The 12,431-nt window shown below is 46.5% G+C and overlaps 1 protein-coding gene across 1 annotated transcript in view; it reads right to left on the bottom strand.

The window, feature by feature from the left end:
• Positions 1 to 12,431, bottom strand: part of ITGA9 (integrin subunit alpha 9) — a 323,466-nt gene that overhangs the window by 259,316 nt on the left and 51,719 nt on the right. The window contains exons 7-10 of the mRNA XM_069475539.1: positions 11,492 to 11,577; positions 8,687 to 8,755; positions 4,260 to 4,397; positions 1,162 to 1,267 (exon numbers count right to left, since the gene is read on the bottom strand). Of these exons, the coding sequence (XP_069331640.1) occupies positions 1,162 to 1,267; positions 4,260 to 4,397; positions 8,687 to 8,755; positions 11,492 to 11,577 (399 nt within the window). The remainder of the gene's footprint in view (positions 1 to 1,161; positions 1,268 to 4,259; positions 4,398 to 8,686; positions 8,756 to 11,491; positions 11,578 to 12,431) is intronic.

The raw sequence follows: 12,431 nt of genomic DNA, 5'->3' as shown, positions 1-12,431 counted from the left end.
GTGAGGGATCTAGGTTGCAGCTCCTTATGAGAATATAACGCCTGATGATCTGAGGTGGAGCTGAGGCGTGATGCTAGCACTAAGGAGCAGCTGCAAAATCATCCTGAAGCCATCTCCCCCCACCCCTCACCCCCTTTCCGTGGAAAAATTGTCTTCCATAAAACCGGACCCTGGTGCCAAAAAGGTTGGGGACTGCTGCCGCAGACAATGGTTACTGCATAACTCAGAAAGTCAACTCTATTCCTGGATAAAGGAAATGTACAAAATGGTATTCACTTCACCAGAAAAATCACCATTACTTTCACAAATTGACATCTCCTGGAATAAAGCCTACATCTTCCTTACTTTTCCCCCTTTGCTTCTAACAAAAGTCATGTGTCTACAGAAGTGAGATCCAGGGCAAGGAGAATATACCCACATAACCTGGAGATGGAGGTCCCCTCTCTGAATTAAGCCCTCTGCAGCCAGTGGCATGAGGCATCAAAGGAGTCTGATGCCTGGGTGGGCAAGTGCTGTCCCCCAGCCACACGCCCTGGTGCCCTGGCTCCTCTGAGTCCCAGTGTCTATCTGCTACACACACAGTGAGGGGAAGAGGTATCGAACAGGCCAGGGAGAAAGGCCAAGAGGCTGTGAGTGACACTGCCATCCAAACAGAACTAGACATTAAGTACATATGCCTCGGCCTCATCTGCACACACACAAGTAAAAAGTCAACCCAGCTGCCATCACCGGGAGAAAATGTCCACTTCTCTCCTCATTCATTTCCCCAATGACAAGGTAGAGCATCATGAAGCATCGGAGGCTCAGACACAAAGAGTTTGTGGCAGGGGGAAGCTAATTCAAACTTCTCTGCCATAAGAACCCCAAATGGACCAGTCCCAACGTTTGCTTCCCCTGCAGACAGCAAAGAACACTGAACTGAGGAGAAGGGATTGTGCAGAAGCAAAACTGCAGTGGGCTCGATGCTCAGCCCTGAGCATCTACATGGAGAACATCTCTAAAGGTTGTTGTCTCTCCCCATGGCACATCAGCGGGCCTTCAGAGTGGGCAAGTAGATCCAGGCCCGCACCACTAGAGATGGACAGTCAGAGGACAGGCTCTGAAGCAGGGCAATGTGCTACACCTGGAGGGGCCCTGTGTGCCAGCAGCCAGTGAGCTCACCTGGGAACCCATCGTCGTCAAGGTCCCCTAGACTGGCGATGCTCTCCCCAAAGTGTGCGTTGTAGGCGCTATCCCCAGTCAGGGCCAGCTGCTCCTCGAGGGCTCCCTGGGAAACAGGATGGAGGTCAAAAAAAAAGAAAAAAAAAAAAACACAAAAAAAACAATAAAAACCAGAGCTCAGATGCCGCCCTCCTAGAGCACATCCATTGACAGGAAACACCTGGGCAGAATCACAGGAACCCAAACTTCTCTCTCCTGGTGGCACAACGAGTTTCTTTCACCTGTGCAGCAGGAAGGTCTCCGATAGCTCGAGATGCATTTTCAAGGGAAGGAGAATGTCGTGTTGGCCAATGATTACCCCTCCTCCTTGTCCTAATACTCTAAACGAGCAAACCTACCTGTCCCCATAGCATGTGCTCAGATTTCCTCACGGCACAACATTTTTTCTCTGGAGTTGCTTTAAAAGGGTATACATTTTTCTACTTTTTCTCTCCTATGCTCAGTGCAAGTCTATAAAGCTGTTCTGCAAGGTGTGCGCATTAGTAATCTTGACACAGGGAGTCAGAAAATCAAAACACCCAGCAGCTCTTGGCCGGGGTGAGGGTGGTGGCACACATCACTGCACCTGTCATCAACATGGCTCGGGTCTGAATTTCCTGAGCAACACTAACCAACAGAGGGAGGGGAGTCAATGGTGTATGGTGACGGGAAACGTCATCTGACTTTGGGGAGAGTCACACCCCGCTCTCCTCCCAAATCACTGACATGTGAATATCTGAGCGATACAATGCATCCTGATGTTTTGAGGCATAAGAATATTTAAGCTTTTCCCCGGTGTATGACCCACCATACACCCAGAAGCCATCCGAGGAGGGTCTGGCTTTTGTCATGACCAAATCTTCTTTTTCGCTATAAACAATCAATTTGCAACTTGAAAACAAAAAAGATAGGATAATTTTCTTTTTTTTTTTTTCTTTTTGGAACAAATACACAAAGGATGAATAAGAGTTTATTAATTTTAAATCAGAGGGATACTTATTTTCTAATAATTATGCATACATGATTAAAAGAAATTGAGTCAATGAAACCCCTACCCCAAAACACAAACACGTGTTAGTTTCCTCCATAGTATTGTGGAGAGAGGAAACGCCAGTAGCTAACTTCTCCTATGTAGCAGCGCTATGTATCCATCTCCTTGTTTAAATCATGAAATGACTCCAGAAGGAAGGAGAGTCCTTAAGACCTTATGATTCTTCCCACATTACAGATGAGGAAACTGAACCACCAATGTCAAGCTGTTTGTCCCTGTCACACAGGCTAGGAAGTGGCAAAACCAAGATTCAAACTCAGGTCCCCTCGCTCCAAAATTGTCATTTTTTCCGCTCCTCCATACTGCCTTCCAATCTTTAATCAAATAGGCTAAGGTTCAACAGAAAAAGAACACCCCGGTATTTAGGGTAACCACACAGCATCAGGATACATTGGTTGGGAGGGTGGGGTGCGTGGGTGCATCGTGCCCAGAAGAGTTCTGGGGGAATTATCACGCTTCAAGAGCCACCCACTGATTTAGACACACAGTCGGGCTGCTGGGCCCAACACGCACACAAGCGTTCCAGTCTCCGCAAATAGAATAGCAGAAAGCCACTGAATGCCCATTGCTCTCCTCTATCTAAGGACCACCTCGTTTCTCCCCAGGTCCTGCCCTGTCCCCCCTTCCTAGAGTGTCAGTGGGTACACAGGTGCCAAGAATTACTATAACAGGTACCAAGAAGCACCTTCCCCGAGTCTGCACACGTCAGAGGCAGCACAATAACCTTCCCTGGCTCTCCCTTCACTGACTGGTCTTTCTTTCTGGCATCTGCCGACCTAGTTAAACACCACTGCCCTCTCCCAGTTGGGATAACTCTAATAGCATCTTGTTATGTACAATATATAGCATACATATGCACTATATATAATGGCATCTTGTTATGTATAATATACATAACGGTAGACTTTTATTGATTTTTTTATTATGAAAGTTGTACATTTTCACTATTTGGATAATAATAAAACTAAAAATCTACCCAAGCATCACCACCCAGAGAGCTCTGTGACTCACAATCTCTATGTTATTTGGCATATTCGTAAAGGCTGTTCGTACACACAGTTTTTATCCTTTTTCACTGATTAGTTCATAAGTCTTTCCTCACGTTGGCTAAAGGTGCCAGAGCGTATTCACTGAACCATTTCCCTCTTGTTGAACACTCGACCTTCCAGATCCTGAAGACTCTGCTTTCTCACTGGTCTCTTGCCTCCATGAGTGCACTGCTCCCCGCTGCCCCAGCCCCAGCCTCCCACCCATCCACCCTCCAGGAGCTGCAGAGGGGCAGAGGCATCTTTCTGACCCTGTCATATCCTTTTCATCATTCTGCAGAATAAGGGCCATCAAGATTATGTCCTCCCAACCCAAACCCTTCCCTCTATGCTGAGCTGAGGGGTCCTGCTGCTTCACACCTAACCCACTCACCCCACCCCCTGCTGGGAGCTATACCATAGCCCACCCTGCCTGTTTGCTAACTCTTGCTCCTTCTTCAAGATTCTCCCAGCCACTGCATGGTCCTCCTCTGCTTCCCTGGACAGATGTGTAGATGCTGCCAGAAAGGCAGCATAACCTCAAGACGAAGTGTGCCAGCTCTGAAGCCAGTTTGCCTAGGTTCAAATCCCAGCTCCACCACTTCTTAGCTGTGTGACTTGGGAAGTGTTACTTAACCTCTCTGGTCCTTAGTTTTTTCACCTGAAAAATAGGGGCCCTTGATACCATGTATATATTGCATTGAAATCACTCACAGAAAGCAGGAGGAATAGTCCCTGGTCTAAGCAAGCACTCAGATGACAGCTATTAAGATTCCTCCCGGCCCCTGTCTGTTTGCAGCTGTAATATTGCATATAACTTTCCATTCACGGATCAATGAGCTTCTTCAAGGCAGGAATCATGTCTTTTCACCTCCTCTAGGTAATGTGGCCCAGGGCATGCCCAGAGGGGGGCGCAGACACCACTGGCTGGACAAATGTCCCTCCCCTACACCAGTCCCCACGCTACCCAGTGTTGTACTTACAGTTCCTCTGTTGATGTAGACGGTGACCTGCCCCTCGTCTCTGATCTCAGAAAACATGGGGGCCCCCACCAGCAGGTCAGAGAGGCCGTCCCCGTTCAGGTCAACTGCGCACAAGGAGGAGCCGAAGTAAGAGCCCATCTGCAACCAAGTTGAGTTGCAACAAAGCGTTCAGTGTCTGCCCTCACACAAGGAGGCCCTCGCTTTCCTCCAGCCCATCAGGGGCTGTGACAGCTAGGCTGCCCCTTAAGCCACAATGCCTCGGCAAACAGTAAAAAACCCAACTTCCAGCAGCCATGAAGAAGCCCAGGCAATGTGAGACCAAAGCTAACTGGCCCAGAGTCCCTATTCCTAGAGCCCTATCGAAGGGAAGATAAACAGACTGATCCCTGGAGAACAAGGTGCAAGCCGAGGTTGTGAATATAGGTTACAACCATAATAAAAGTGCCCCTTACATCAGACGTTTGACAAGGCCAAGCAAGTAGGAACATGAAATTTCACAACACGAGGCAGGTATGAAAATAAACGTTACCCAGGGAAAGAGGTTACCCTCTCCCAGTCCTGTGCATAGCTAAGGATTGGTTAGGAAGGCATGAACTGAAGTGACGGAAAAAGGTCTCACTCATAAAACTGGCTGACTGATGAGGAAACAGAGCCAGTTGTACTGGCTCTTCTTTAATTATAATTTAATCTAGTACCTATTATTTGAAATCAGGGGTCTCAAGTCCAAATACCAGTGGGATCCAGGAAGGTGATACGATAGGTTTAAGGAAAAGACGACAGTGCGAGTACGCTTACAGGTGGCAAGGGATGCTTGTCTGCAGCGTCTGAGTGGCAACAGGGAGCGGCAGAGACGGCAGCAACCTGGAACTCACAGCCCGAGAGAAAGGAGCAGCTGCGAGGCGGCTGCAGCTAACTGCCGTCAAGAGAAAGGCTCACCCAGACACGGCCAACCTTCCCATTTTTCAAGAGAAAATTTTATTTGAAGTGCCTATTTTTTAAATGCTGGCGATTTATTCATACTAAAAATTAAACAAATAATACACAGGCCAAACAAAAGTTTTTGTAGGCTGTATCTTTTCCAAAAGCCTTCCATTTGCAACCTCTGTTTCAAAGAAAAAAAAAAAGTGCTACTCTTTTAAAATAACTGTTTTCAAATAGAAGGGCTCTGGTTTTATGGACATGACCAAGCATTTTCTTCTACTATTGGAGTTTGGGGCAGCTGACCCAGGGGAGTTTGAGAGAGGCAGAGGGCACTCCAATCTACTTCCTGCAGCTAACACTGGCACAGGAGGACTCTGTAGCGGCTGCTCAGAAATCCTTCCCCAGTGACATGCCAAGGCCACCTCCAGTTCCTGCCACCACCCATTCTCAAGGGAGAAGGGCACAGGAAAGGTCTGAAATCCCAGAAGGTGGAGAGGACAGAAACCAAGTTGCCAGTCACTAATTCAGTGGCCTTGCCAACCTCTCCATCTGAGCATTAGTAAAAGGAACTGGTAAGGCACAAGCAAGGCCCCAAAGAGCAAAGCCGCCGCCTGCTCTCTCTGGCTGAGCCCCAGGGGAACTATTTGTTTCATTCCAAGGGGCTATTTAACTTGGCATCTTCATCGGTGTTAAATCAGAAATCCCTGTACATGAAGTTTCCTATCTAAGTTTTGAAATGCAAACACTCCACATACTCAGTTAATTCAATAAAACTTTGGTACAAAACAGTGACATGCTTTGGGGTGAGCGTCCCTTATCAGAGCTCCCCACCAGCCTGGAAATGCAGAGACTTGAGTCTGTGTTAACAGCTGAATTGAACACATATTGGTGATTTCTTATGTGTGCTATTTGAAGGATGTCAACCAATAAAGATCAGAGGGGTTTGGGGTTTTGGGGTTTTTTTTCTCTTATGGGAAGTCAGGATATAGGACTATCTGACCAAATTCTACCCAAACGAAAGCAGAAGCGAACTGGCGGTTTGCTGAGGTATTATAAAACCCTCCTCTCTGTGTGGCTCCAGACATGGGGTTAAAGCTAACGGCATTTTTTGAAAACCCAGGGTCGTGCCCTCTCCCTAGGAGACAATGGAGAAGTCAGAGAGACAAGAATGTCTCATTTCTCTGGCAAAAAGCAGAATAAGAGGTATAAAGAGAGGGAATGGCCTGTTTCAGAAAGAGAGTGATGCTGATGAGGTAAAGCTAGCTGGAGACGCTGGTGGGAGGAAGTGAGGGCGAGAAGGCCGTGAGCGGCAGAATGGCGGGGCAGCGAGAGAACGGGGCAAAGGGCAGGGTGAGAGGAGCCCTGAAGGAAAGAAAAAGTCACATGGCTATGGAGCTGGGAGGTGAAACACCTGAGCCCCTCTGTCCCTGCTCCAAGAAGTCTGACATATCTTGTCATAATAAGGACATTCAAGTAGACATGCAAGCGAGTCTGTCCTGGAACCCAATGGCACAACATCCTCAGGAAGTTTGAACAAGTGGGTTCTCAAAAGTTTGCCCAATCCTCCTCGCACCACCCACTCTCAAATCTCCCCTGCCCCCCCAAACCTGACCGACAGGGGCACAGGTGGGTGGCCATGTAGGTTAGCACCCGAACCAGGAGGTTTTCAAGGAGAGAAGGCACGATTGCAGACTGTTGACCACACAAGGACCACAGGCACTCGCTGGGCCTGCCCGGGGCACAGGCGGCACGGAGTGGAGCAGGGAAGGAGGAAGCACGTCGGGAGGCACAGCTGCCACTGAGCACAAAGACACTCGGAAAATAGGGTGACAGAAACATCTAAGCCGCACAATTCACAGAAAACAGGGTGACAGGCACATTTAAGCTGCACAATTCACTTTAAAGAATGTTTTAATTTCATGCTTTCAAATCCAGGTACTTCTGAAAGGAGGAGGGAGTTTGTTTCCATGGTAGACACAACCACCCAGTTCTTATTTTTTGAAGATCTAAAAGGTCAGACTTAGTGCCGTTCACACCCTGCTTGCTCTTTAGGGCTCTTTTTAATCACGAAAGGCATGCAGCTATTTCTTTCCTAACTTTAGGGGTGCTTGGAAAACCTTTTTTGCAGAATTGCTCGCAGTCATTTTCCAGTGTTGTTGCTTTGGGGTTTTAGAAATGTTAAAATAACAGAGGCCAGCACAGTTCTCAGGGGAACACAGAGCCGTTCTGAGGGAAAATGCAAAACCAAGTTTGGTGGTACAGTTTTTATTCAAAAGGTTATGACAATTATACACTAAGCGTAAGTAACTATATATTTAGGTTGTTAAAACTGCAAAAAGGTCTACTGGTGAGTGGGACTTCTGGAACTCAGAATATGGCTCACCACTGGAACAATGTGGAAGGATCTCAGGCTGGCCTACTGCAGTTCCAACTCACAGCAGGAACAGAACTGGGCTTGGGGGCACGTGGCTCAGGAGGAAACAATCATTCTTTTCTCCTTGTCTCAGGGTGGCGCAGATAAAATCACCTTCTGGCATTCCCCTATCTTCTGGAGTCTCCTTCCCACGTCTGAGGCATCCTGTGCTTCTTCCCAGGGCCCACTGGGGCCTCCACCAAGACCAGCTTCCACATTACTCCCCACCCCTCCCAGCCTAAACTTGTGTCGCTCAGAACAGCCAAGCTCAGCCAAACAGTCCTGCTGATCTAAGCCACACTAAGGTGTGTGCGACGGATAAGCCCATGACAAATGCTTACTTACTGAAGGACTCTCTACCATGCTTAATTTTAGGCTACAGTGCAGTATACCAGAAACCTTCATGAAGCAGAGAGAGGATTAGGGGGAGGATGGGATGACACAGGCAGATAAACTTCATCCAGGCCTAACTTCAGGGCAGCCTCCTGAGCTATTTCTGCTTCAAGGTTCTAAGAGGAACCGGGTGACTTTCGTTTGGATGTTGTCTGTATGACAACAGTCCCTGTGGCAGTGATAGTAGAGGGCTAAGGATGCGGGAAGGAGGACCAGCATCAGGCTGGTGAGACAGGGACAGTGAGAAGCATTTGCCTACCTGCGTCCTTTGAGAGTAATCACTTATATAGACATAATGGGCTTGCTACTGGAACTCACCTGCTCCTGATCCCCCTAGAGGTGGAGATGCAGAAGTATGAGACAGATACAGAGGCAGAGAAAGGCAGAGAGACAGGGCATGTCAGTCATTTTGATGACGGTGTCTGAACTATGGACAACCTCTTAAAACTCTGTGCTGTAACTTGGCCATGGATAAACTCACCTTGCTACATGATGCCTCCTAAAATGAGCATGAATCCCATGAATCTGCAGGTTACACACACTGCTGAGAAGGTAAAGACACTAACATACAGACAGGACCACCATATAAATGGAGGGCACAGGCAGGGCCTTCATACCAATTTTCTAAAAGGTCTAAGAACTGACTCCACGTGATCACATTGCTCAAATAAAAAATAGTCACTTATATCAAGAACCTCACCTTTTTACCTGATGCCTGAAAAATCTTAATTAAGGTGCCTGATCTTCGGTCCGCTCTAAAAATATAAACCTATGGAAGGAAATAAAATCTAGTTAGAATGGAAGCAATAACCAAAGATATTGATCAGGACCCTCTTGGGAGTCCTATTTAAAGGCCAGGCACACAGCAGGTGTGCTTACGCTGGCTGATGATAATGAAGAGGTCAGCACAGCTCTCTTCTTACCAATCCTGCCAAAAAAAAAAAAAAAGTGTCCTTCAATCCTGAGGCAGAAATCACCTCCACTGCTCCTGAACCACAGGGTTTACGGAAGCCATGCACAATAGGACCCAAGGAGCTTCCAAATTATTAGTAAATAATCCAATTCTCAGAAAAGTAAGTATTTTCTTCCTTGAAATATTTCCTTTACTCCTATTAGACTTTTACTTTTTTTGTGTGTGTTTTTTGTTTTTTGAGACAGAGTGTCACTCTGTTGCCCAGGCTAGAGTGCCATGGTGTCAGCCTAGCTCACAGCAACCTCAAAGTCCTGGGCTCAAGCAATCATTCTGCCTCAGCCTTCCGAGTAGCTGGGACTACAGGCATGCGCCACCATGCCTGGCTAATTTTTTTCTATATATTTTTAGCTGTCCAGATCATTTCTTTCTATTTTTAGTAGAGACAGGGTCTCGCTCTTGCTCAGGCTGGTCTCGAACTCCTGACCTTGAGTGATCCTCCCGCCTTGGCCTCCCAGAGTGCTAGGATTACAGGCGTGAGCCACCTCGCCTGGCTTCCTATTAGACTTTTAACAGGTATCACAGCATAAGACAAAAGGATGGAGGTGAGTGTTGTAGGCAAAGCAGTTTCCCAAAGTGCTTCCACATAATATGAGAGCCATGGGCTCTGCTTGAGTAAACGTAAGTTTGGTTTGAGAAATGTAGATTTAAACATCACATAAGTTCCTTTATTGTGGAACTTCTCAGAGCCTTTAGCATATACATTTAAACTATGAATCACCATTGCAAAGATGATCATTGCCGTTTAACTCCCTAAATATACTTGACTATGGAAGTTTTTTTTTTTCAAGTAACATCTTATGAGACGTATGTCTCAAAAGAACCAGGACAGATGATCCTCACATGGGATAATAACTACAATCTTAGTGTGAACGCCTTTGTGCCCTGACAACAGAAACGAATAACCACCAAAATCCTAAAGACGAGAAGACCACTCTGGGGTCCTTTGGAATTGAGTCTGCATCAGCTCCAGTCCCTGGGAATGTGGAATAGTCACAACTTTGTCAACTGTAACCAATTTTCCCAGCACTTCTCATGTGGTCCAATCCAAAGAAGCATTTCTATGTTCTTTCTTTGTTCTCTGGATCCAGGATTCCTGCTGTCTGGCTCTATCAGTTATAAATACCATTCTTGTCTTAAAACTTGTCAGGGACTATGCAGTCATCACAATCATCTGAAGGAAAACAATAAAATTGGATCAAGTGTTTCTGCAATTGGTGAGAAAAGAAAGCTGTTATCAGCACAGAGGCATCCGCATCACTGTGAGCTGGGGGTAACCATTTTTACCAACCCTGCAGAGATGCCGGGTAGCCTGCGGCTCCTCTTCCACGACTTCATCAGTGTGGAGACAGCTCTTGATGGTTTTCCCTCCACCATGTCGAGAAATTCATGTGACTCAGAAAGACCCACTTCTTTCTTGAGGTTACCAAAGGTTATCTGCATGCCTTCTCCTTCCTCCTGCTTGGGGTCCTGGTTTATCTGGTTTCATTTTCAAAGAACCTTTCTCTGCAGCATCAGTATCAGAAAGGAGGAAGGTGCATGCTCCAGGGATGTGAGCAGCAGCTCCTAAGCTCTGCCCAAGAGGATCCACAGAAATAACCCTCATGAACATATCTCAGTCAAGCTTAGTCAGCTGCATGGTTTATTGGCTCCCTGATCATCCTAAAATCCTGGCTGAAGGCTCCAATGACCAGTGGTCTACCCCATTGGGGCCAATACAGAATCCCGACCTCAATTCTCTAAGCCCCAGGAGATAGGGCCAGACTCTATCACAGGTCCACCCCAGAGGCTCAAATCTAAAGTTGATTCCTCCATTCAGTCTTTTCCATCAGACAATGTAAGGAGCTTGTTAAAAATGCAGATTCCTGACCAGTGTGGAACTACTCAATCTGGATTGCCTATACTTTGAAGCTAAAGAACCAACAAGCATAGTTCTACATAATTCAGGCCCCTTGGAGGCCATGACTCCAAAAGGGACTGAGACAGCCCTAGAGCCATGGGGTCTTTTAGGGAAGCTAGACTCACATATTCCCAGTCCAGCCTTGGACTGAACCAGTCTTGGGAACCCAGTGTTCCTTCCAAAACATTGGGGAAATAAATTTGAGAAAAAATTAGGGCATAAATAAAGCCCCAAAGATATCAGGGACTAGACCTGGCTACATTAAGTCAAAGCCAAACTTGGGAAGGGTTTGCAAGGGTGGGGACTAGAAGGTGGACAGTACTGGATGCCATTCCTTTGGAGGGCACCATGATGCCACCCGTCAGTCTTATAAATTACACACAGTCAGCCGTGAAGAACCTCAGATGAGAATGTGCAGAAAACGGAGAGTGTGAATAGCATTCAACACTGACTGAGCTCTCAAGGGAAACCCTCAAATGGAAGGGGGCTGTGGGGATTCCTCGCTACTTCATCACTTACCCCCAGCCACCCAGGAGCAGGCTTGGGTCAAAGTCAGCTGACAAACGTCTACAACAGGGGCAGCAGACTCCCCTCTTCTACCTGACCCATGCTATTCCACAGACTTTTCTTCTCACCTTTCCAATGCCTTCGTCCTGTGGGGCGCCTCCTACCACGTCAGTGGTGGACGGGTGAGAGAAGTGGCCAGCAGTCACTGCGTAGCCTAAACAGGATGGGCAGAAAACAAGGACAGGGTTGAGAAAGAAGGTCAGGGAAGTAAAATATCCATCAGAGGAAAAAGTTTCTCAAGCCCATCCCCTATCTGGACAGCTATGTTCCAGTTATTCTTGGAACATAAACTATCAGAGAACAATGGCGGCTATCAGTCTTCTCATGCTGGAATAGCTCATCTCACAAAAAGGCATATTCACAAGGACATCAGCGCAGGAGAGAGTGCTTTCTGAGTGTCCTCTTAGGACAGGTATTGTGCTAAATACTATAAATCTGTTTTTTCTTTTCAAGGTATAATTTTCATACAGTTAAGTACATATATCTGATGTGCAGAAATTAATGAATGTGTGCACACACTGCATAACCATTCAGCCACACCCAGATCGAGAAAGTGAATATAACCATAGCACCATCCCCCCAGAAGGTTCCCTCATGCTCCTTCCCAGTCGACATCCCCACGCAAGTAGCCACTATTCTGATTTCTGTCACTACATATTAGGTTTCCCTTTTCTAGAACTTCACTCAGCATCACATCTGTGACATTCATCTATGCTGTTCAGTATAGTAGCAGTAGTTTCTTTTTGCTGTTGGGTAATGTTCCATTGTATAAATATATCATATCTTTATTTATTCTGTTATACTGGGCATTTGGGTTGTTTCCCGTTTGGAGCAATTAGGAATAAAGTTGCTATGAACATTCTTATATGACTTTAGGTACCGTTACCTCTTTTAATCTAACAACTCTGTGAAGAAGGTATAATTGTTTATTCCATTTTACAGATACAGAAATAGACAAAACATAGTTAAACTACATGCCAAAGATTACACAGCAAGATTCAAATCCAA

The sequence above is a fragment of the Eulemur rufifrons genome, chromosome 7, assembly GCF_041146395.1.
Source record: "Eulemur rufifrons isolate Redbay chromosome 7, OSU_ERuf_1, whole genome shotgun sequence".
NCBI lineage: Eukaryota > Metazoa > Chordata > Mammalia > Primates > Lemuridae > Eulemur > Eulemur rufifrons.
The sequence above is the reverse complement of the archived record's forward strand: the minus strand, read 5'-3'. Positions and strand labels throughout refer to the sequence as shown.